The 25874-nt window shown below is 44.9% G+C and overlaps 1 protein-coding gene across 6 annotated transcripts in view; it reads right to left on the reverse strand.

Annotated features, from left to right (window-relative positions):
• The window catches only part of slc2a9l2 (solute carrier family 2 member 9, like 2), a 396296-nt gene that overhangs the window by 64622 nt on the left and 305800 nt on the right, over positions 1-25874 (reverse strand). Inside the window, exon 12 of one of the 6 annotated variants that reach the window (XM_067991549.1) lies at positions 597-1726. The exons of the other annotated variants lie outside the window; for them this stretch is intronic. Within the exon in view, the coding sequence (XP_067847650.1) occupies positions 1554-1726 (173 nt within the window). The 3' untranslated portion in view covers positions 597-1553. Of the gene's footprint in view, positions 1-596; positions 1727-25874 lie in introns of those variants that run through there. 6 annotated transcript variants of the gene reach the window in all.

A 25874-nucleotide genomic window follows, 5' to 3' on the forward strand; every position in this document is an offset into this window, starting at 1 on the left:
ACACCCTGAAGGGCTGGCTCCTCGGGGACAAGGGATATCCCCTGCACACGTGGCTCATGACGCCTCTGTGGAACCCCAGCCACATCGTCACCAGGTCTACAATTGAGCATGCTATAGGGCTGCTTGAGATGCGATTTAGGTGCCTTAATCATTCTGGGGGAGCGCTTCAATACACACCAGACAGAGTGGGACACATTATAGTAATGTGTTGTGTCCTGCACAACAGAGAGGGGTGCCATTTGAGGAGGCCCCATCCTCATCTGCCATCCACATTGAGGAGGAGGAGGCGGAGGAGGACGAACTCATGGCCAGAGCAGCGGCTCAGCTGGCTGCTCGTGAGGCCAGGGAGTCACTGATATGTGAACGGTTCTCCTAACATCAGACAGTGTGAAGAGTCCAGTCCTCACACCACCTGGAAAGAGCAGCGCCAACACCAGCATCCCCCCACCCCACCCCTCCCTGCACAAAACAGTCCTGCAACTACACATACACCCATTGTAAAGTGACCCAATGGGTGACATCATGGTGAAGCTCATGAAAGGGCCCTATCACAAAAGTCAGTCAAGAATGGGCAAGACATGGCAGTAGTGGTGAGAATGATAACATTTAATGTGAATTTAAGAAAAACAAAATATAAATGAAAAACATGACAGTCTGTCAGACACCCTTGTGCATACCCTTCGTGATCACAAAACCTTAGCCTTTCTCTTCCTACTGCTTCTACGTGGTGCATCCCCTGTGGCTGCAGCAGAGGTAGTGGCAGGTTGCTCTTATCCTGAGTGCTTAGATGCTTTCAGCCTACGCTGGGTTTTGGAGACCGTAAGGGTCCCTCAAAAGGCTGCTCCACCTGCACTTGTGCAGGGGCAGACTCGGCCACTTGGAGAGGAGGCAGCTTTGCGGGTACTGGTTGAGAGGGGGGCAATGGGTGAGATGTGGGAGTGCTTTGAGTGACGTTCTCACTTCCATGTCCCCTTTTGCCACCATCCCGCCCCTGGGCCAGGGCCAAATTACTCCTACCACCCTGCTGGATTGCAGATTGGAGGACATGTGTGATGCCTTGAAAAGCCACTTCTAAAGTATCTATCAGCCTTTTTAAGGCGGCAGAATGTTGTTCACCCTGAGTCCGAACAGCCGTTGTCAGAGACTGAATGGACTCATTTGTGAGCCGTGCTTGAAGCTCCATGGAGGCTAGCCTTAACTCCATCGCTGACATTCCTACGACACTATCTCAGACATTTCAGCAATTACATGTGACACTATCACAGACAGTTGCTCACGTCCCTGTGACACTATCTCAGAGATTCCCTCCTGTACCTGTGCCACATTCCACTTTTGCAGGAGTCGGACTCCTCCATCCTCTGCGCTATTGTGGACAGTGCGCGTGGCACCTGTTCCAACCCCTTGCAAATGTACTGCTGCCCCTCGATCATTCTCCTTTTAAAGGATGGCCCTGGGGTTCAGCATCTGCGTCCAGCTGAGCAGAGCCTGGAGAGGAGTGCTCCCACCGACGCGAACTCTCCACAGCTGCCCCTGCCACCAGTGTCTGCTCGTGCTCACGTGTGTGGTAACTCACCAGGTCCCAACCCAACTAACTGACTACTAGGACCCACGAAGGTGTGAGTATCTTCGCTGGTGGATGGCTCACTAAGATGTGACGGTGTGGCCTCAGAAGCCGGGAGCTCCTCTGAGGAATCACCCTCTGCCGTCACAGCGGTTACTGAATGGCCTGTAAGGGAACAGAAGGCAATATTAAGCATCATGAGCACATTGAGGTGTTCAACATGCCAATCATTCTTAAGATCAATTCATGTTGTGTCTGGTGAATGATAAAGTTGTGTCACCAGACGTTTGTGGGGTGCCAGTCTCAGCATTCCCAATGGACAGGCAGGCACTCAAGGGTGCGGCTGATCTGCAGGGCCTGTGAGGAGTGATGTGATGGAGTAGTCTTGGCAGTGCGGAATGAGTTGTAGTGGGAGGGGTGGGGGTGCGGTGATGTGGAACACGGAATGCAGGAGAATCAGTAAGTGTACTCACTTATGCTGACCTAGTTAAGTCATTGAAGCGCTTCCTGCACTGGATCCAGGTGCGGGAGATGTTGCTCCTGCTGGTGACCTTCTCTGCCACCGAGACAGGCCTTCTTGGTGGCAGAGGCAGGACACTTCCTTCTGTTCCCGGGATAAAAGACTTCCCTTCTCCTCCTCCCCCTGGCCAATCGCTGCTGCAGTGGGGCATCATTGAACCTTGGAGCAGCCTTGCCCCTGTGCTGCTCCATTGTGCCTTTTGGTGTTTGCTGCAGCGAAAGCCTTTGGAGCAATGGCCCTTTAAATAGAGCCGCTCCAGCTGACAGCCTGTCATGTGGGTGCGCAGTCCGCCCGATGCGCAGCTTTCGGACGGCAAGTCCGGAAGCCACATAAAGGGCCACCAATTAACTTGCGATCACGTGGGAAACGGTAAGAATTTCGTAGTTGGGTTACCCGCGCGCCCATTGACCCTCCTCCCCCGCTGCCCTTTCAAAATCGAGCCCTTTGTGCTTGACTCAATTTTGTGTCCCCTGATTCACATATAATTGCAACTACTTGAACATTGAAATAATACATTTTTTGCAATTACCTGTAAGTGATCGCCTTTGTTATAAAATGATTTTCCAGGTTAGTGAATGTGTGGCTGCTGGATATTAATGCTGTTTCAAGAATCTATAATTACAGCTGTTTGCTTGCACAGAATGTTATTTCTATCTATTCAGCCTACTGTACCAATATTTATCTGATTTGATGGAGAAAGCATAAATAATAATTACAATATTATTCCACAGGACTAAAAAACACATTTTAATTACAAATCCAATTTTATTCAGCTAACATTGTTTTAAGGTCATCTCATGTGTTAACTTACTGCTAGCATATTGCACGTCACGGAGTGTTATAGTTTGCAAAACCAAGAAATGATTTCTTTTCCAAAAGGCATAGCTTTTATTTTTGAGAATGCACAAAAATATAATACTTAAATGACAACATTTAAATTGTGGATCAATTGAAATTATTCAGAGTTGGAATGGTTTACCACTTTGAAATGGATGAAAGGGACAATTTGTCAGTTTGTTTTGCTTGCTCATGAGCGACGCCACATAGAAAGACATTATGTGGCTGACTTGCCTCGGTCCCTTCAACCAGAATGCTCAGCATGTAAATTGCATTAGAAATGTGTCCTGCCAAGCCGGTCCCAAACGTGTATAATACCTCTCTGGGGTAATTTGTTCTCAGTGGTCATGGATCTGGCATATATGATGTCCAGCCATATGTTCACATAGGCACATGTTCACTGTGTAGAGGAAGTTGGTGAGTGATGGAGGAGTGATTTAAAGAGGCACTGGGTGTCTGTCTGGTTACTGTTTATGGGCTTGCTGACTTGGTTGCCTTCGAGTGAGTGATTTGAGTGCTTCATTGGCCTGTAATTCTGCACTTTTACTGTATATATTGTCAGAGTCCTACCGTCTCATAACCTTCATCATACAACAAACAATAGTCCTTGACCAATTCATACTTCCACTTGTCTTTTAATTCACTCCACACAAGGTCACACTACAGTACCTTTGGCAATACCTTGTAAACTTCCCCAGGCCCAGACTCTTTCACCTGTCTACAACTGCCCTCAACTACCTTTCAGCTCATCAGTTTCTTTACAGGACTCAGAGCAGAGGCCAGCCCCAGCTGCCTTTCAGCTTCCTCCTCAGGGGCAAAACTTTATGTCTCTCGACCTCTTCTTTTTATTCTCACCTGACTGGGGAAGGTCTCCACCCACTCCAGCCTTAATTTCTTCTTATTGGCGGATCAGGGCCCTCAGTTATTCTGCTGCACATCCTCCCCCCCAGCATAGAGCCATCAGCTCCAGTGGTCTGCACGGCGAGGCAGTATGTTCTGGAGAGGGCATAAAACATTCCCCAGAGCCGGCTCCATGTCCAATAATTGCCGTCACAATCATTGCACCAAGTTCTTGCCGCCCATGTTCACCAGTCCCTTCAGCTATTTCAAAGGCCATTGACGCAGTGTCCGAGTTTCCTGCCTTTCCTTTTCGAGCGGACTCCTGCATCTCTGTCACAGGTACCCTCATGCCAGATTTGCCCCTGGGGAAATTTCCTGCTTGTGTCTGTCTTGCATTTTTGGTGTAACCACCTTTTTGCAAAAGGACTCGATTGAACCTGCTGATAGCTTCACTTTTCCAGCCTTCTTCTCAGTAAAGGACTCTTCTTTCTGGCTCTGTCCAAGCTCAGTCTATTTGGTCTCTTTTCCAATGCACTTTCAAAAGACTGCTGGCAGCCATATGCCCTCATTCAGTATAATCCTCTCAGTAGGCTCAGACAATGGACCAAAGGTAGGCCCGAAGGAAGGAGTATCCAACTGAACTGCTTCCTGGTCTGGAGCAGACTTCTATTTCTCTTTCTACTGCTTAAATACCTCTGTTATTGTTATATCTTTGGACTTTGTCACCCCCCTCCCCGCCCCGAATCCTTTCCCCTTGTACTCCCTTTGAAATCAGGGTCAGTAGATATGGAACTCTCCATTGTCGGCACCAACACTAGATCCCATAAAATCGCAAACAAACCCTGGTGGCGGCCAAAGACCCCATTCTTTGGGTTTCAGAGATTGGAGCTGGTTTCTCAGGGTTTCTCCTTAACCGCCGCAGTGACTGCTCCTCAGCCACACTTCGCAGGATGACAAGTGACTGCGCGATTTTCCCGACCGTGAGCGGTTGGCTTCATCCTCCATTTTGAAGCAACCATCCCTCACTCCATTGGATTCCTGTGGTTTGCATCTGCCTGTCGATTTGGTCCATTTAACCCCCCCTGTAGGTTTTCTTCTTACGCTTTGTTCCTCTTCCCCCAGAGAAGTCCTTCTTCGACCTCTAGAGTGCTGATTCTACTTGGCACCCTTCAATTGAAGATTTAGTGGACGCCTAATCTCCAGGAGACTCCAACCTGATTACAGGGTTATCGGTCGCTCCATTGGCTACCTCCATTTCATTCTCTTTTGGTGCCTTTTCAGTGTCTTTACAGTGTTGAGGTACTGCACGGTTTCTTGTCTGAGATCCAGTTGGGTTTCTGCTTTGACTCCTTCCAGCTGCAGTGTTTGGGATGACAAACCAGAAGCCCTGCAAACAATCCCAATTACTTCTGTTACCACCTTCTTTACCACTTCAGTTAGGATGGTTTCCATGGTTCGCACTCTTGGGTTAACTACTTCAATACCCATTCCCAAAGACTAATTTCTGTTCACCAATTTCTTTAATTTTGCAATTAGCCAAACCACCTTCAAGCTGTTCTGGTCTGGAGCTCTTGCACATCAAGATTAGAGCCGTTTTCACGGACGACACTACGAGTATTTGACAAGCCGTTGATTCTATTGCAGTCTCGGTAATGGCAGCTGTAGTTTCTATCACCGGTCCTTGTACAATCCTCGCATCAGGCTCAGCAGGTTGTAGAACCTGATCTACAGCACTTAACTTGAATTTCTGTCTCAACAGGTGCTACATTCTCTGCAATAACTTGCTCTTCTACAGCCACAAGGAACCCCAGTTCATGGGACTCTGAACTCTCAACTTCAGAAATATCCACAACCAGGGTCACTGTCCCATTTTGTACAGCTTGAAATTCATCAATAGAAGTGGAGTGTAATTTTACTTCATTGTTCCAAAGTTAGCCCTATAATTCAGGAGTTACTTCACTATGTACAACCTTAGTCACTCCCACTACTGGAGTGATTTCAATGGTTTCTGCATAGGGCAACTTACTCCTTCAACTCATTGTTGGTCCTTTCCCTCTGAACCTCTCTTTGTCGAGCGTCTTCCAATCACTTCCTCTCATTTCCCAGCCTTCCAATAATCCCCTGCCGGGAAGAGAGTTGCTCCTGGAAAGTCTCTTTATTCAGAGGACGCTCCGAGACTGGCCAACACATTCCTGTACTCTTCCAAGTTGCCCCTAATCTTCTTGACCATCGTCAGTGCATCGAAAAGATCACTGCAGTTTTGCAGATCTTTCCACCTGTTCATCGTTGGATTACCTCCCTTGACCTTCAGTCGCTTCTTGCTTCCTTTGAAGAGATACAACCTCTTCAACATGGGTATCATAGGTGGACTGGAGGCTCTTAGTTTTGAGAGGTCAACTCCACAACCTCAGAGTCCAACTCTTACCATCTTCTGAGCCAGCTTGTTCCTCTCTCTCGGTCTTCAAGGCCCCATCTGATTACTTTCCAAAGCCTGAATCTGTTCAGTAAGCATCTCTAGTTCAGCTTTCTTCCCAACCTTCAATGTCTTGTACTGCAGGACAATAGAAGTCTTCTCATTGCACATCCTTTCTGCCGCTTCCTTCAGCGCGGACAGCTGTTGCAACTTACTCTCGGCTTTCAGTGTTCCCCCAAAACTGAGCATTGCATCCTCACGGATCAGATTGGTCCTCGCTTGAGCGCGCAATAATTCCTCAAGCATTTTCTCCATATTGGGTTGGTCTCTTTCTCTTCGTTCAGACACGATTCCACTTCTGGCACCATATATCACAGAGTCCCACCGTCTCATAACCTCCATACGACAAACAATAGTCCTTGACCAAAAGACCACTTGTCTTTTAATTCATTCCACAAAATGTCACACTACAGTATCTTTGGCAAAGCCTAGCACACTTTCCCAGTCCTCAGGCTCTTTCAGCTGTCTGCAGCTGCCTTATAACTGCCCTCCAGCTCATCAGCTTCTTTTCAGGTCTCAGAGCCCAGGCCAGGCCAGGCCAGGCCCACTGCTTTCTAGCTTCCTCTTCAGGGGCAAAACTTTACTTCTCGCTCACCTCTCCCTTTTATTCTCACCTGACTGGAGAAGGTCTCCACCCACTACAGCCTTAATTACTTCTTAACGGTGAGGTCTCTTAAATGGGCCATACCCCTCCTCTTAAAGGGGAGGTCTCCTTAAAAAGGATAAAACCTTTATTCGGGGATCAGGGTCCTCAGTTACTCTGCTAATATATATAATGACACACACCCTTATAAAGATACAAACTGGTAGGTTGCATTACAAGTTAAGGCAAGCATGATACAGCTTAGTTAGTGCCTGTTACTTAATATAGTAGCTAAAATTTACCCTGGAGGTCATGTCCTAGACAACTCTTTGGTGCTAAGTACATCTCAAAATAGCTCAGTTTAATGCAGGTGCAGCAGGCCAATCTGGTCCAATTTATGGAGAAATTACTATACACTGATATTTGTTCTTTATTGATCACCAAGGCCTTGACATGTTTACAATGCAGTATGTTAAGTTTATTTTCTGAAGATCTGGAGATTAGCAGCCAGGTAGGTATTGATTCCGTAACAGAGTGCAGCTGAAGTAGCCAGTCTCTCACAAATAAGAAGCAAAGCTCATGCTACAGAGCTTACAGTTTTAGTAAAAGTAAATTATTTTTGGTTCCCCAGAATATTAGCTACAAAACATAATTTAACAAAATTACTTAATGGATCTATGTGCTATCCAATTTAAATGCAATAAAAATTTATTTCTCAAAAGACATAAGAAAACTGGAGGACAATGAAGCAGTATGATTTCATACAACAGTAAAACATTTGTCTTGGCTGTTCTCTCCAGAGTAAATTCTATGTACTAAGCTACATTATGTAACATTACGTACCCTGTAATTTAGTTATCTTTGTACAATACTATCTTTAGGGCAGTAGATGAGGCATTATATCATAGCATCATATGATACAGCATAGAAGTACGCCATTCAGCCCATTGTGCCTGTGCTGGCTATTTGAAAGAGCTATCCAATTAGTCCCATTCCCCTGCTCTTTCCCCATAGCCCTGTAAATTTTTTCCCTTCAAGTATTTACCCAATTCCCTTTTGGAAGTTACTATTGAATCTGCTTCAACCACCCTTTCAGGCAGTGCATTCCAGATCATAACAACTCTCTGCGTAAAAAAATGCTTCATCATGTCACCTCTGGTTCTTTTGCCAATCACCTTAAATCTGTGTCCTCTGGTTACCGACCCTTCTGCCACTGGAAACAATTTCTCCTTATTCACTATCAAAACCGTTCATGATTTTGAACACATCTATCAAATCTCCTCTTAACCTTCTCTGCTCTAAGGAGAACAACCCCAGCTTCTCCAATCTCTCGATATAACTGAAGTCCCTCATCCCTGGTAAATCTCTTCTGCACCATCTGCAAGGCGTTGACATCCTTCTTAAAGTGTGGTGCCCAGAATTGAACACAATACACTGGTTAGGTCTCGGCTGGAGTTTTATATAGGTTTAGCATAACTTCCCTGCTTTTGTACTGTATGGGGGTAATTTTAACTCCCAAGGACGGGTGGGTTGGGGACGGGTAGAAAGGTAAAAATTGTAAAAATGTAAAACCTGATCCCAACCTGCCTCAAACCCGCCCACTTCCGGTTTTAACGGAGGTGGGCCAGGGGGCAGGTGACCAACCCACTCTCAGGAGGTGGGACAGTCAATAAAATCTTTCAAGGAGGCTGCGTGCCTCCTGTCCAGAAATGCTCTCCCACCCCTCCCCCCAGCTTTCCACGACCGGGAGTAAAAATCCAGGCTTATGCCTCTATTAATAAAGCCCAGGATCCCATATGCTTTTTTAACAGCCTTCACACCTTGTCCTGCCACCTTCAAAGATTTGTTATATACACCTCCAGGTCTCTCTGTTCCTGCACCCCCTTTAAAATTGTACCATTTTGTTTATTGTTCTTACCAAAATGTATCACTTCACACTTCTCTGTGTTAAATTTCATCTACCATGTAGTCTGCCCATTTCACCAGTCTGTCTATATCCTCCTGAAGTCTGTTACTATTCTGCTCACTGTTTACTACATTTCCGAGTTTAGTGTCATTTGCAAACTTTGAAATTATGCCCCCTGTACCCAAGTCCAGGTCATTAATATATATCAAAAAGAGCAGTGGTCCGAATACCGACCCCTAGGACCCACTGCACACATCCCTCCAGTCTGAAAAACAACTGTTCACCACTACCCTCTGCTTTCTGTCCCTTAGCCAATTTTGTATCCATGCTACCACTATCCCTTTAATCCCACGGGCTTTAATTTTGCTTCCAAGTCTATTATGTCGTAATTTATCAAATGCCTTTTGAAAGTACATATACACATCAACCACACTACCCTCATCAACCCTCTCTGTTACTTCAAAGAACTCAATCATGTTAGTCAAACACAATTTTTCTTTAACAAATCCATGCTGACTTTCATTTATCAGCCAATACTTTTCCAAGTGCCAATTAATTTTGTCCCGGATTATTGTCTCTAAAAGTTACCCCACCACCGACGTTAGGCTGACTGGCCTGTAATTGCCAGGTTTATACCTCTCCCCTTTTTTTTTTTAAAACAGGGGTGTAACATTTGTAATCCCACAGTCTTCTGGCACTGCGCCCATATCTAAGGAGGATTGGAAGACTGGCCAGAGCCTGAACAATTTCTACCTTTACTTTCCTTAGTAACCCAGGATGCATCCCATCTGGAGCGGGTGACTTTTCTACTTTGGGTACTGCCGATCTTTTAAGTACCTCCTCTTTTCTATTTTTATCCTAGCCAATATCGCCATTACCTCCTCCTTTACTGCTACAATGGCAGCATCCTCTTCTCTACTGAAGATGGATGCAAGTATTCATTTAATGCCTCAGCCATGCCCTCTGCCTCCACAGGAAGAGGATTTCTTTTGGTCCCTAATCGGCCCCACCCTTCCTTTGACTACCCTTTTACTATTTATATGTTTGTTAAAAACATTGGAGTTCCCTTTTATGTTAACCACTAATCTATACTCATATGCTCTTTGCCCCTTTTTATTCCCTTTTTTAGATCTCCTCTGTACTTTCTGTGTTCAGCCCGATTCTCTACTGTATTATGAACCTTACATTTGTCATAAGTCTCCTTTTCTGTTTCATTTTAATCTCTATATCGTTAGTCATCCAGGGATCTCTAGATTTGGATTACCTTTCTTTCCCCCTTGTGGGAATTTGTCTACTCTGTACCCAAGCCATCTCTTCCTTGAGGCCCCCCCACCTTGTTCAATTACTGTTTGCCTACCAATTTTTGATTCCAATCCACCTGGGCAAGATCCCTTTTTAACCCCCCAGAAATTAGACCTCCTTCAGTTAAATATTTTTATGCTTGAATGTTCCTTGCCCTTATCCATAACAATTCTAAACTTAATGATATCATAGAATTATAGAATTTTTACAGCACAAAAGGAGGTCATTCGGCCCATCGATCCCTTGCCAGCTGTTTGTAAGAGCAATCCAGTTAGTCCCATTCCCCCACTTTTTCCCCATAACACCTCAATTTTGTTCTCCAGTATTTATCCAATTCCTTTTTGAAAGCCATGATTGAATCTGCTTCCCCCATCCTTTCAGGCAGCGCATTCCAGATCATAACTACTCACTGCATAAAAATGTTTTTCCTCATGTCGCCTTTGGTTCTTTTGTCAATCACCTTAAATCTGTGTCCTCTGGTTCTCTACCCTTCCACCAATGGGAACAGTTTCTCTTTAATTACTTTATCTAAACCCTTCATGATCTAGAACAGTTCTATCAAATCTCCTCTTAACCTTCTCTACTCTAAGGAGAACAACCCCAGCTTCTCTGGTCTATCCACATAACTGAAGTCCCTCATCCCTGGAGCCATTCTAGTAAATCTTTTCTGCACCCTGTCGAAGGCCTTCACATCCTTCCTAAAGTGCGGTGCCCAGAATTGGACAATACTACAGTTGTGGCTGAACCAGTGTTTTATAAAGGTTCAGCATAACTTCCTTATTCCCCACTATGATCACTGTTCCCCATATGCTCCCCCACTGAAACATGCTCCACTTGCCCCACTTCATTCCCCACAATTAGATCCAGCACTACTTCCTTCCTCATTAGGCTGGAAACAGTGATCAAGAAAGTTCTCTTGAATACATTTCAGGAATTCCTCCCCCTCTTTTCCCTTAACACTGTTACTATCCCAGTCGATATTGGAATAATTGAAGTCCCCCATTATCACTACACTATAGTTCTTGCATCTTTCTATAATTTGCCTGCAAATTTGCTCCTCTATCTCCTTAGTAGTGTAATAGCTCCTCTATTGTTCATTAATTCTAACCAAATAGATTCTGTCTTTGACCCCTCAAATACATCATCCCTTTTCAGTGCTATAACAGTTTCTTTAATAAATACTGCTATCTCCCCTCCTTTCTTTCCTTCCCTATCTTTCCCGAATACCTTGTAGCCAGGAATATTATTAAGTACCCAATCCCCCCCCTTCTTTGAGCCAGGTCTCTGTTATTGCCATTATATCATATTCCTATGTGGCGATTTGTGCCTGCAGCTCACCAACCTTATTTACCTCACTGTGTGCATTTACGCACATACACTCCAATCTCATCTTAGACTGCCTTGCATTTGCTCCTTGTGTGATCCCTCCTATTTCTAAACTATTCTTTACTCTAGTGCTATTTGTCTCTCCCAGTCCTCTGTGTACCTTGTTTCTCCTCTCTAATGTTTCATCCTGGTACCCATTCCCCTGCCAAATTAGTTTAAACCCTCTCCCACAGCACTAGTTAACCTTCCCGTGAAGACATTGGTCCCAGCTCTGTTGAGGTGCAGCCCATCCATCTTGAATAGATCCCTTTTGCCCCTGAACTAGTCCCCAGACCAGACATACCATGGGATAACAAATGTGCATTACTGTGAATAACTGGTCAAAATATTTTTAATTGAAAAGGTTGAAATACATTTTTCAAAAATAATTTGATTGATTAGGTATCGCAAACACCCATTCTTGATATAATTTTTTAAAATGTATTTTCTCCCACACTCCTCCATTTCAAGAAAGAACTTAAATTTTTTATTGCATCTTATCACATTCTCGAGAAATCTCAGTGCTTCACAGACAATGTGCCCAGCAAGATCTGAGTTACTATTTAATTACTGAATTATTAATGCTGAATTACAGTGATACACTGTCTTTACAACCTCTGTCTATAAATTATTTGTTATTCTATTTCTAGGTGACTGTTTATGCCTATTTATGTCTGTATACTCTGTATTAATTGTTTGTTTACTCAATGTTTAAATTAAGTAGTGACAATTGTGGTTTGAAATCAATAAATAATTGGTAGTGCATGATTTGTTGTCTTCTTTGATGATTTGGTAAGAAAGGATTCATTCATTCACTCAATAGCTTGTGAGTATCCTAATTGGGGATTGGTAAGGTGGTGAACACTAATTTAATCTGAACTAGGTGATGTAAGACACTCCTGGACCTCAGCTGGGCAAAATATCCGACATTTCCTAGTGAGGAGTTGTAGGGAAAATGCCTCGTAAATTGCTTGATCTGTGTTCTCAAAATGGAGCTTCAGTAAAAGTAGCCACACAATGTGGAGTCAGTAGTTAAACTGAATGCTGGGAAATGGGTAGGGAAACAAAACTAATTATAACCCTGAGGATGTTTATTTAAACATTCCTCACCAATGATAAGACAGCTAACATTGAGACTGAGCTCACAAATAGCTCGTTAGTGGGACATAAATATGTCATACCTTATCTGGTCCAGTGTAGGACCCTTTGATGGAAGAAAGGTTGAAAAATTGGAGTAAAAATGGAACTTGCTATACCTGTGATTAATTTTGACATCTTCCAGAACCTTTAAGTAAGTCTTAGAAGTGATTGACACCAAAAGAGGTGAACTCTTTGGATACATGCATCATCCAGATTGGTCAATTGCATGGAAGGGGTTTTACTTTGAATTTAAGGTATTTAAGAGGGGTACTTGACACATCTCCCAGCAGATTCTCTTTTTTAGATGTAGTTTCTTTCAGTAGTTAGAATATTCTCTTCGTGTTCTTCTGTAGTAATCTTTACCTAGCTGATGTCAAAACATATTTTCACAAGTACAAAGTATATCCAGGACAGAGTGTAAGATTATATAAATCCAAGTATAAGGCTACACTAGCCAATTACAGACAGAGATAAGTGTGTCACTTAATTGTACAAGTTGTCTGAGAGTTAAGCCAGCTAGCTATGGTCACTCATGCATAAAGTAGATTCAATAGGAACAGAGTGAAACAGATAACCCTAGCATGAATGGGTTCATCAACTTGACATACCGGAAGCTAATGGAAGGAAGATGATCAACTTGGCCATGCTGCTCATAAGGACAAGGTCCTATACATTCTGGAAGCAATGCTAAAGGCTTGCACATAGACTCCAATCTATTCAATAGAATGGCTGTCTGATGATGTTAACTTGTCAGCTATCTAAGGAGTTTACTTCTAGACGAATCTTACCAATTTGCAGTGGCTACAGACACTGATTTCAACTATAAATTGAGAAACCTCGATCCAATTAATGTTGAATTGCAGTGATAGATTATAAAAGTAATTCAGTCTGTCATGTACTTTGTTGAATAACTCCGTCTATTAATTATTTCTTATTCATATTGCTAGATAATCTGGTCTATAACTATTTATATCTTAATTGTTTATATACTCAATGTTTAAATTTAAGTATGATGTGGAGATGCCGGTGATGGACTGGGGTTGACAATTGTAAACAATTTTACAACACCAAGTTATAGTCCAGCAATTTTATTTTAAATTCACAAGCTTTCGGAGGTTTCCTCCTTCGTCAGGTGAACGATGTGAAAATGAAATCCTCGAAATGAAATCGCATTTATAATTCACAGAACAATGCTTGGTGATTACAGACAGTTTTTTCAACTGCCCGTTGCCAAGGCAATCAGTGTGCAGACAGACAGGTGTTACCTGCCAGGTCTCAGAATATACAAATCACCAAAAAAAACAACAAACAAAAAAAACCAGAGATAGAGAGGTAGAAACATAGAAAAGACAGCAACTGACCCGTTATATTAAAAACAGATAACATTTGTTCGCTGGTGGGGTAACGTGTAGCGTGACATGAACCCAAGATCCCGGTTGAGGCCGTCCTCATGGGTGCGGAACTTGGCTATCAATTTCTGCTCGACGATTTTGCGTTGTCGTGTGTCTCGAAGGCCGCCTTGGAGTACGCTTACCCGAAGGTCGGTGGATGAATGTCCATGACTGCTGAAGTGTTTCCCGACTGGGAGGGAACCCTCCTGTTTGGAGGGTTCCCTCCCAGTCGGGGAGGGAACCCTCCAAAAAATTTAAGTAGTGATAATTGTGCATTGTACTTAATAGTTATTAGTGCATGACTTGTCTGACTTCTTTAATGATTTGGCAAGAAAGGGTTAATTCATTCACTCAGTAGCTTGAGAGTATCCTAATTGGGGATTTGTAAAGTGAACTCAAATTCAATCTGAACTGGGTGATGTAAGGCAGTTCGATGTGCTGACTGAAGCATCATTCACTCCTAGACCTCTGCTGGGCAGTAAACCCAAATGGTTCCTTAGTGAGGAGTCCAGGATAGAGGGTTAAGGCTTCATCTGGTTCCCTTGACATATTTGTTGGGATACCCAAGTGTTAGGCTTAGGTTATGCGCTCAGGTCCTGTAGTGAGGCTTGAGCCCACAATCTTCCGACTCATAGCCGAGAGTACAACAACTTAGCCAAGTTGACAAGAAGGAAAGCAGTTGAACAGTCTCTCGGCCACTTCCAAAGTTGTTGCTCAACTAAGTGAGAGAGTGCTGTGAATGACCTAGGGAACCGAGTGTGAGAGGGTGCTATGAATGACCTAGGGACCCGAGTGTGAGAGGGTGCTATGAATGACCTAGGGAACAGAGTGTGAGAGGGTGCTGTGAATGACCTAGGGACCCGAATGCGAGAGGGTGCTATGAATGACCTAGGGAACAGAGTGTGAGAGGGTGCTGTGAATGACCTAGGGAACTGAGTGTGAGAGGGTGCTGTGAATGACCTAGGGAACCGAGTGTGAGAGGGTGCTGTGAATGACCTAGGGAACCGAGTGTGAGAGGGTGCTGTGAATGACCTAGGGACCCGAGTGTGAGAGGGTGCTGTGAATGACCTAGGGAACAGAGTGTGAGAGGGTGCTGTGAATGACCTAGGGAACAGAGTGTGAGAGGGTGCTATGAATGACCTAGGGAACAGAGTGTGAGAGGGTGCTATGAATGACCTAGGGAACAGAGTGTGAGAGGGTGCTGTGAATGACCTAGGGACCCGAATGCGAGAGGGTGCTGTGAATGACCTAGGGACCCGAGTGTGAGAGGGTGCTGTGAATGACCTAGGGACCCGAGTGTGAGAGGGTGCTGTGAATGACCTAGGGAACAGAGTGTGAGAGGGTGCTATGAATGACCTAGGGAACAGAGTGTGAGAGGGTGCTATGAATGACCTAGGGAACAGAGTGTGAGAGGGTGCTGTGAATGACCTAGGGAACCGAGTGTGAGAGGGTGCTGTGAATGACCTAGGGACCCGAGTGTGAGAGGGTGCTGTGAATGACCTAGGGAACCGAGTGTGAGAGGGTGCTGTGAATGACCTAGGGAACAGAGTGTGAGAGGGTGCTATGAATGACCTAGGGACCCGAGTGTGAGAGGGTGCTGTGAATGACCTAGGGAACAGAGTGTGAGAGGGTGCTATGAATGACCTAGGGAACAGAGTGTGAGAGGGTGCTATGAATGACCTAGGGACCCGAATGCGAGAGGGTGCTGTGAATGACCTTTGGACCCGAATGCGAGAGGGTGCTGTGAATGACCTAGGGACCCGAGTGCGAGAGGGTGCTGTGAATGACCTAGGGACCCGAGTGTGAGAGGGTGCTATGAATGACCTAGGGACCCGAGTGTGAGAGGGTGCTGTGAATGGTACAGGGTTACTTGTCTTCTGTACTTTGTTCTTTTACAGGAATGAGAAACCTCTGCTCAGTACCTCCCCTAACAGCATGGTTGAGAGTGGGAATGTATGTGAGAAATCAAGGGAGTCAGCCTACACCAAACTGCTCCTTGTTATACCGCACTGAAGCATTCTTACATTGTGTCACTGATTATTTTTTATTATTTTTTATTTTACCTTCCCTCCTCTCCTGAATGCAGCGTCTCATGCTGGGGGACTGTTCCATTGCTGTGCATTAATATTGCGCATTTATGGTACCAAATTAACCATTATTTTATGTGCCAAGAAAGAACTCTGTCTGTAATAGGATAACTATTCCTTGGAAACAGTGTTAATTTACAAAGTACTGTGAGGGTGATGGGAGAAGATGCCCTTCTCATTAAGCGACCATTCCTACCCAATATTCCAATGGAATCATGTGAAACATCAATTTGTGTCTGCTTCTACAATGGCTTAATGGGTAATTGTTCACGCACAATGTGATCTATCACAATAAAATTTTATTTTACATCATGACTTGCAGGATTAGCTTTCCGTCTTAAAACAAACTTTGTCATTTTGATCTAATATTTTATTGGCATTATATCCTTGGTAAGATCAGCCTGGGTTGGTGTGGTATTGAGGGATCAGCTGAGGCTTAATTTTGGTCTCTGATGATTACAAAGAAACAAAATTTAGCACTTGGGTTAAAATATGGGCCATGTCTCCCAAACAGCAAGCCAGATAATGAAACTGAAGAATCAATAATCCTCACAGTTAGCTGAGAACGGTAACCAGGAGGCTTTCAACCAGCTGAAGTGGCCTTCGAAAGGCCAGCATAACTGTTACCTGAACAAAGTTGTTGAAGAGCGAGGTGTTACAGAGTGAAAGAACTCAGGTTGATTATCTAGGTGCTGGAAGCCCTACTGGCATGAAAATGTCAGGTCTGAAGAAATCTCTTAAGATAGCCAACAATAAACTGCTCTCTACATGACAAACACCTCGAACAAGTACATTGCAAAATAGTTCTCTCTGCCTGTAGTTTAATCCTTTTTTGCTCAAAGATATAAGCAGTCAGGCTAGGTTGCCTGTATGTCATAACAGAACTAGGGCAAGGACTGCTTTGACTGAATGTGGACACTTCGGCTGTATTAGGAATTGCATAGACAATGTGTGTTCAGAGCAATAATTCTTAAAGGGACTTCACACCCTCAACTTGTAACATGCAGAATCCTCCTGGAGCTGTACAGCTTGTCACTGCTCTATGTACTTCTAATACCTCTGTATAATTCTTCTGCTTACAGGACAAGAAATTAGAGAGGCAAACCAGAACAGAACAAACATGGAATTTTTTTCTCTAATTCTTAAAGTTAAATTCACCAGTGCTGGAATCCCACTGGGAAACTGCACTTGAAAAGGAACTCAGGACACCACTGTGGCATGGAATCTCCAACCTGCACTTCTTTGAGCAAGGCTTCTCACTGGAAATGCAGGATCAACAAATTCACCTTTTGGTTTCAAACACGTTGAAAAAATACCTCAATTAAAATGGAGATTACGGGCTATAAATTGGGTCGCAAAGCGCTCGTTTTGTAGGCGCTACATGGCCTAAGGACCCAAAATGGCGTCCGGAATGTGAGCACACACTTCTAGCGTGATGCGTACCGAACGCCATTATGGTAAAGGCGTTTGCGCACACGCAGATAACGAACGCCAGCACCAGGTAAAGTAGGGAGAATATGCGGTAGATTAGTGTGCAACGCTGATTTAAAGGAACAGATGTGATTTTGGAACTCAATGCTCCAGTCAACGCACTGTCTTAACCTCGCACAGCTGAACAGGTCGTAGACGGCCTGGATGACCCCCCCACAACAGCACTATTTAAAGGGATCATGCAGGTGTTGAAGGTTAGTTGCTGGATTATTGCTTCTGGCTGCTGGTACAATTGTATGTGTTTGTTGAAGCTTCCTATACTTGGAGAAAGTTGCAATATTATATAAAGAGTGGTCTGGCAGATCCTGCATTACTGCTGGTGGCATTTAAAACAATGTGCTGAAAAAGGTTTCTGCCAACTATGGGTGGCCCGCTAAGGCTCCCGCTTAGCATTGAACATAACTGGAAACCTGCAGAGAGGACACACAGAGCAGGTCAAGCTACTAGGAGAGGGAGGAGGAGGAGATGGTGCAGGGCACTGAGAAGGAGGTCACATCCAATGAGGGCCTTCACTTGTGCGAATAGCAGTGTATCCGATGGCTACGGTTCATGAAAGAGGTCATGACGGAGGATAAAGGGGAACCAGTGGACGTAGTATATTTAGACTTCCAGAAGGCATTCGACAAGGTGCCACATAAAAGATTATTGCTCAAGATAAAGAATCACTGGATTGGGGGTAATATTCTGGCATGGGTGGAGGATTGGTTATCTAACAGGAAGCAGAGAGTTGGGATAAATGGTTCATTCTCGGACTGGCAACCAGTAGCCAGTGGTGTTCCGCAGGGGTCGGTGCTGGGTCCCCAACTCTTTACAATCTATATTCACGATTTGGAGGAGAGGACCGAGTGTAACATATCAAAGTTTGCAGATGATACAAAGATGGGAGGGAAAGTAGAGAGTGAGGAGGACATAAAAAACCTACAAGGGGATATAGACAGGCTGGGTGAGTGGGCGGAGATTTGGCAGATGCAGTACAATATTAGAAAATGTGAGGTTATGCACTCTGGCAGGAAAAATCAGAGAGCAAGTTATTATCTTAATGGCGAGAAACTGGAAAGTACTGCAGTACAAAGGGATCTGGGGGTCCTAGTGCAAGAAAATCAAAAAGTTAGTATGCAGGTGCAGCAGGTGATCAAGAAGGCCAACGGAATGTTGGCGTTTATTGCTAGGGGGATAGAATATAAAAACAGGGAGGTATTGCTGCAGTTATATAAGGTATTGGTGAGACCGCACCTGGAATACTGCATACAGTTTTGGTGTCCATACTTAAGAAAAGACATACTTGCTCTCGAGGCAGTACAAAGAAGGTTCACTCGGCTAATCCCGGGGATGAGGGGGTGGACATATGAGGAGAGGTTGAGTAGATTGGGACTCTACTCATTGGAGTTCAGAAGAATGAGAGGCGATCTTATTGAAACATATAAGATTGTGAAGGGGCTTGATCGGGTGGATGCGGTAAGGATGTTCCCAAGAATGGGTGAAACTAGAACTAGGGGGCATAATCTTAGAATAAGGGGCTGCTCTTTCAAAACTGAGATGAGGAGAATCTTCTTCACTCAGAGGGTAGTGGGTCTGTGGAATTTGCTGCCCCAGGAAGCTGTGGAAGCTACATCATTAAATAAATTTAAAACAGAAATAGACAGTTTCCTAGAAGTAAAGGGAATTAGGGGTTATGGGGAGCGGGCAGGAAATTGGACATGAATTTAGATTTGAGGTTAGGATCAGATCAGCCATGATCTTATTGAATGGCGGAGCAGGCTCGAGGGGCCGATTGGCCTACTCCTGCTCCTATTTCTTATGTTCTTATGTGTCAACAGCTGCAGCCACAACTGCAGCCTCAGAGCAGGGCAAGGACAGCATTGCCTGTAAAGGTAACAGTGTTGCTGAACTTTTACAGCTCTGGATCCTTTCAGGCCACTGCTAGAGATATGTGCAACATCTCGCAGTTTGCAGTGCACAGCTGCATAAGGGAGATCATGGAGGCACTGTACGAGCTGCGCAACAGATTCATAACATTCCCTCTTGACAGAGAAGCAGAACGAGCAAGCACGAGGGTTTCCTCGCATTGCAGGCTTCCCCATGGTGCAGGTTGCTATTGACTGCATGGATATTGCCATGCGTGCTCTACATCTCAACTCGGGCATCTTCATGAACAGAATGGAGTTCCACTCCCTCAATGTGCGGCTGGTGTGCGACCACAGGCAGCGCATCATGCAGGTCAATGCCCGCTACCCTGGCAGCAGTCATGACACCTTCATTATGCGGCAGTCCAGCGTCCCACCTATCTTTCAACCGTCACGGCAAGTCAAAGGCTGGCTCCTGGGCGACAAGAGCTATACCCTCATGATGTGGCTCATGATTCTGGTCAAGAACGCATGCACACGTGCAGAGCAGGTGTACAGTGAGAGTCATGTGGCCACACGAAAAGTCATCAAGCGCACCGTTCCACTGCCTGGACCGTTCTGGAGTCCTGCAGTACCTATCTGGCAAGATCCTGAGCCAGAGGAAGAGGAGGAAGAGGCAAGGAGGCAACAAAGTGCACAGGCCCTGTCTGCCAGGCTCACCTTATTAATGAGCGATACCAGTAAGCTCAACGACACCTCCCCATTCACCAACAGTCCCACAATCCTCACCTTTCCTCTCCCACATGACCATCCAATCTTCCTCCTTATGATTACACATTGCTTCCTCCAGCAGTTCATCGCATAAATAAAAACCACCACCAACTGCGAGTTCAAATACAAATATAAACTAACATGAAATTATGTATACAACATTACACTATTCCCTCAGTGCCTGTTGTTCGTGTGCCTTTACCTTTCCTAGTGCTCCTACAAGGTGCATCCCCAGTGGCTGGAGCATGGGTGGTGAGAGGCTGGTGACCTTCAACGGAGGAGCATGCAGATGGCCATGGAGGATGACCTCGAGCAGCTCTGGGCCAGGTGGGCCCGGCTTCAGACAGCACCAACTCGACACGGGCTGCAACAATCTGGGCTGGCTGGCTGCCAGGCAACAGCAAGGTCACTGGTGGAGAAGCAGGGATGGGAGCAGGAATGCTGTCGTCCGGAGAGAGGAAAGCAGGTTCGACTGCCATGGCACCACTGCCACTCGCATGGGGCGGCGCCTCAGCAATCCTGGCGTTCTGCTGGATTACAGATTGCTGGACTGCTGTGACACCCTCATAGCCCCGTTCAACAGTGGAACCCAGAGCCACGATAGCAGCAGTCTGAGCTTCCAAAGCAACAGTCAGACCTTTGATGGCAGATGTTTGTGCTGCAATGGAAGCTGTGACATCGGTCAACAGATGTTGCACAATAGTGGATTCCACAGGTGTGCTGATAAAGTTGACCACCCATTCCATGTGGGAAAGGACGGGCTCCAAGCTCATCATAAAGCCCTGTGCCAAGTTCGAGACGGACTCCTCCATGTCCTGTGACATTGCGTGCAGGCTTTCCAGTACACCAAGCATTTGGCTGTGTACGCCCATCAGGTTTTTTCTATAGCCTGGGCCATCGAAGTCATCATCTGACTCCTCTGCAGTAGAACTAGTGTGCGACCTCATCCTCCAGCAAGCTGGCACCTGTGGTATCCGTTCCCCTCGCCCCGGCTCCTGCGCACTTGTGCTCGGTGCCTCACCATGTACAGATCCCTCCTCTAACCTAGCCTCTACACTACACGTAGTGGCAGTATCTGAGCTGATAGCTGCAAGTGTCAGATCAAGTGACAGTGCGGCTCATTATCACTGTCTTCCTCCTCCTCCACCACCTCGGACGATGTTTTTTTATTCGTTCATGGGATGTGGGCGTCGCTGGTGAGGCCGGCTCCAGTCTTGGATACCTGCAATGCTCTCTCGCAGGTCCAGCCATTAGATTTTTCTTCCACCACCGATTGAATTGGCAGTGCACCGCTCCTTTAGGAGGTGCAGGCTGCCTTTAAGTCGTGCTGACCACGCCCCATGTCGGGCCCCCTGCTGGTGTGTGCAGCCACTCAACAGCGCAAGTAGCACTGGCAGCTCGCAGCAATCATGCAGATTATCAGGCAGCACGAATCTCACGTGCTGCCTGCATCTCAACGACCGGGCACAGGTTAATCGCACTCCACGACCGCCGCGCCCAGTTTTGGGTGTTAACCAATTTAACCCCCTACATATTCAGTTAAAAGTCAACCCATTGGCTCAGAGACAGGAGGTGTAATTTTCTGAATGGCCAAAAAAAGAAATTCTGGCATGTGCTGCACACCATTTAAAGTATTGGTTGGAAAATTGTGCCCACTGCACGTCCATATTTCTACTATGTGCAGCTATTGGGCCAGCTTCCCCACTGGTTGTGCAAAGTCAGAGAATTGCCCCATAGATTTATTGCAGAGTCCCTTTAACAACAACAAGTTAAGTTGGGACACTAATAATTTGATTGCAAAGTTATGAGGGTTGATGTCCGAGCAGAACACTTCCTGTTAAGTATTTGTATGTCACCAACTAATTGAGCTTGTTAGATTGGAGCTTGTTACCTTGTTGAATTGTTTTGTAAGCAGTGAATTTGTCCTGTAAACCTGATTAGGATCCAAAACTGCTTTTAGATCAAAGAGGAAGCCAGGGAGTAAATGTTACAGAGCTGCCAATGTTTACTCAGTTTGGTTTTGTCTTACCATGATGGAATGGGGGACAGCACATTGCTTTATAACTATGTGACTTCATAATTCCTGCACTTTATGCCATTCCTACAAAGTCTGTATTGTGTTTTGTCTGAGGAAAAACACTATCTCAGCTTCTACAGGGAAGTTTTCAATTTGTTTGTTTGATTAACCCCTTGTGAACGGTCTCCAGATTGTTCTACAATTGACTCTGTTAAGCACTATCCATGAATAAACCTGCTTAATAATTTAGTGCGTTACAAAAAGTATCTGACATGGCTAATACTATCCATCTTCTGAAGTGGTATGAATACTATATTAGTTGCAAGTTTACAAACTAGGTAGGATTGTTTGCACTGCGACGTATATCCCATTTGCCAAATGGATAAGGTTAAGTGGAGAGCTCAGCTTGTCTGTGGGTGCTACTTTGAAGTGGGAATGAGAAAAGTATTGAGAGCAAGCCCAAACTATAACAGTTCCGAGCAATACAGGCCATTAACTGCTTTTGAGGAAGTCACCCTGGAAAAAAATGGCAAGGAGAGCATGGGGGTTGGTGAAGCTAGAAGTATTCTTCAGCTCATGGCTAATATAGTAATGTTCAGGTCATGTAATGTTGTCGGTCACACAGGTACACATTCAACTGCAGTGACTTACACAGGGTATTTTGCAATGAAATTAAGGCTTGAAGATGCTGCGTGGCATTTTATTGCTTGTGGTTTCCTTCAGCCGCACTGCACCTCATGAAGGATATATTGGCCTTGGAGGGGGTGCAGCGCAGATTCTCCAGAATGATACCGGGGCTAAAAGGGTTAAATTATGGGCACAGGTTGCATAGACTAGGCTTGTATTCCCTTGAATATAGAAGATTAAGGGGTGATCTAATTGAGGTATTTAAGATGATTGAAAGATTTGATAGGGCAGATAGAGAGAAACTATTTCCTCTCGTGGGGGAGTCCAGAACAACAGGGCATAACCTTAAAATTAGAGCTAGGCCGTTCAGGGGTGATGTCAGGAAGCACTTCTTCACATAAAGGGTAGTGGAAATCAGGAACTCTCTCCCCAAAAAGCTGTTGAGGCTCAGTCAATTGAAAATTTCAAAATGGAGATTGATAGATTTTTGTTAGGCAAAGGTATTAAGGGTTATGGAACCAAGACGGGTAGATGGAGTTAAGATACAGATCAGCCATGATCTAACTGAATGGCGAAACAGGCTCGAGGGGCTGAATGGCCTACTCCTGTTCCTATGAATGGAAGACTGACCGATGCCATGCTGGCGTCCCTGAGCAAGCCAGCATCTCATTATCACTACCACTGCTAAGCATCAGCACAGCTACACATGCTCAAAAGATGTTGATAGTGAAGTTGAAGAGGTATGACATGGTTAGTCACAGTGCACAGGTCAAGAGATGGAAGCGGTGGTGACAGCTGACGGCCAAAGAGTCAATACAGTTCCTGTCTCTACTGCAGTGCCAGGGGATTCAGATCTCTCAAGGCTTGCTTATAAATGGATATTTCTGTCTGAGCAGGATCGCTTACATGAATCTCTTGTGTCCGTATATAAGACTTTAAGGTTTGGGGAGGAATATGGAGGAGTTCATTACCCATATCTGCAAAGTCTTGGATGAAACGATAACTGCACTGTAGTCTGTCATGGATTAATTGGCAATGACTATGACATCTGCAGCAGTGACTGAGGTACAATGGATGCAGCTATCAACAGTGCTCACACTGCTGCAATAGAGACTTCAGGCTCTAATTTCAAAGATGCTTTTCTTGGCCAGCTTCAACATGCTGGCTTATCACATAGAAACAATGGTAAGGCAGGAATCCACACAACTCAAAGCTGCTCACTGTTCTGTTCTCAGAACGATCAGTGGAGTTGCTATAAGAGTGCCTAGCACCAAGGCATTCCTGGTGTGGGAACAAATCAGCAGGCTGTCTCGCAATCTGGCATCACATTAGGCCATTAAGAATCACTACACAAATAACAGTAACGGTGCAAGGAAGCAGACAGAAGCAGCCAACCACAACAGTGACTGACTCAGATTCAGCACCCTCACAAAGCGCACCACATGGTGCTCTAAGATCTGAACAATAGGATCATTGCAATTATAACACTAAAGGCCATCCAGTCCAATATACTGGTTCTAGTATTAGCTCTTCAATTGGAACTATCTATTCTAATCCTAGCAGGTTATCAGTGAAAGCCTGCGGACAGCCAGCATACTTATTTCTTCCACAAAAGAATCACTTAGAAGTCATAGCTGTAGCAGTTTAAGGGCCAGATTTCAAAAAGCTGCATGATGAGGCCTCTTTATATAATGAAAGTACAGAGCATGCAGCAGCTGACAATAAATCTTGAAACCCCGAAGGGGAAAGGTTGTACTGGAAGATGCCCCAACTTTGTTGAGATATTTAAAGTGCTGCTTCAAGATTCCAATGGTACTTTCAATAATGATTATGGATTATAGCATGAGCTTCATTTACCTGCCCTCTCCTTGGTTGCAAGGGTGTCATGAGCCATGTTTGCAGAGGGTAGCCTTGGTCTTCCAGGAGCTATCCTTTCCTTTTAAATAAAGATGGTACAGATGACTGCTTTAAAGTAAAGACAATGTGAGAATTCCCAGGGAAACAAGCGTTCATCTACATTATTCTGAGTAGATGCCCACATTTGAGCTGGACTTTGAGAGAATAAAATACATTTTGGTTCACTCAGGGCACAGCATTGTACACAGAAGCCTGAATGGCAACATGGGTACAATCAATGGCTCCTGGGCTGTGGGAATGCCAGCCGACCTTTATTGTTGTGTTGCCTTCTTATGTTGCTGCTGTTGGTTGATGCTAAAGGAGATGAATAATGCATCTCTGACCACTTTGATACAACCATGGATGGAAAACTGGCTGACACTGCACTGCTAGCCTTGAAAGCCCAAAATATAGAAATTTAGGGAAAAGGTGAATCTGATGTCCACTAGCAGTGCACGCAGATATTAGATGTTGTCTGCAGGTCTTCCTGAAGGAGAACTTCAGCTTCCTTTCAGCACATCTTCATCTTTGCTGGTTATGGTAGACCCGAGGTGTTGAGTAACAGCAGGACCTAATGGTACATCTTTGCATATCACCTCCCATCATGGGCAGCCTCTTCCTGCTCTTGGTCCTCTCTGCCAGGTTCAATGCTGATGGAGGAATGAATGCAGACCCACAGTGCGCAAAAAACTTGAAGTTTCAATTAAGACAAGCAGCAGTTCAACTTTAATTAAACACTCCAGGTCTCAGACTGCAAGGGCAATCATCTGTACCATCCTTACTCAAAAGGAAAGGATAACTCCTGGGAGACCAAGGCTACTTGCATAGAGCCGGCGCAAACTCGTTGGGCCAAATGGCCTCCTTCCGTGCTGTAACCTATGATTTTATGATTCTACCCCTCTGCAACTATGGCTCATGACACCCTTACAACCAAGGAGAGGGCAGGTAAACAAAGCTCATGCTACAATCTATAATCATAACGTAGCAGCTTGTTAAGAGCTCTTAACAATCGCAATGCACGACTTGAATACTGTAGCACTCAGACCCAACTTTCACTCAATAGCAATTTCCCAGCATTTGGGGAACGAGCGGCAAGTGAGGGCTAAGCAGCACTCGCTGAATATTTGGTCAGCAACAGCAGTTAACACCAACAATTTCCAGAGGATGAATTTTACCATAATACCATCTTAATCTTTGCTTAAATGTGTGTGCATTATTTATAA

This window comes from Heptranchias perlo, chromosome 1 (assembly GCF_035084215.1).
Source record: "Heptranchias perlo isolate sHepPer1 chromosome 1, sHepPer1.hap1, whole genome shotgun sequence".
Taxonomy (NCBI): Eukaryota; Metazoa; Chordata; class Chondrichthyes; order Hexanchiformes; family Hexanchidae; genus Heptranchias; species Heptranchias perlo.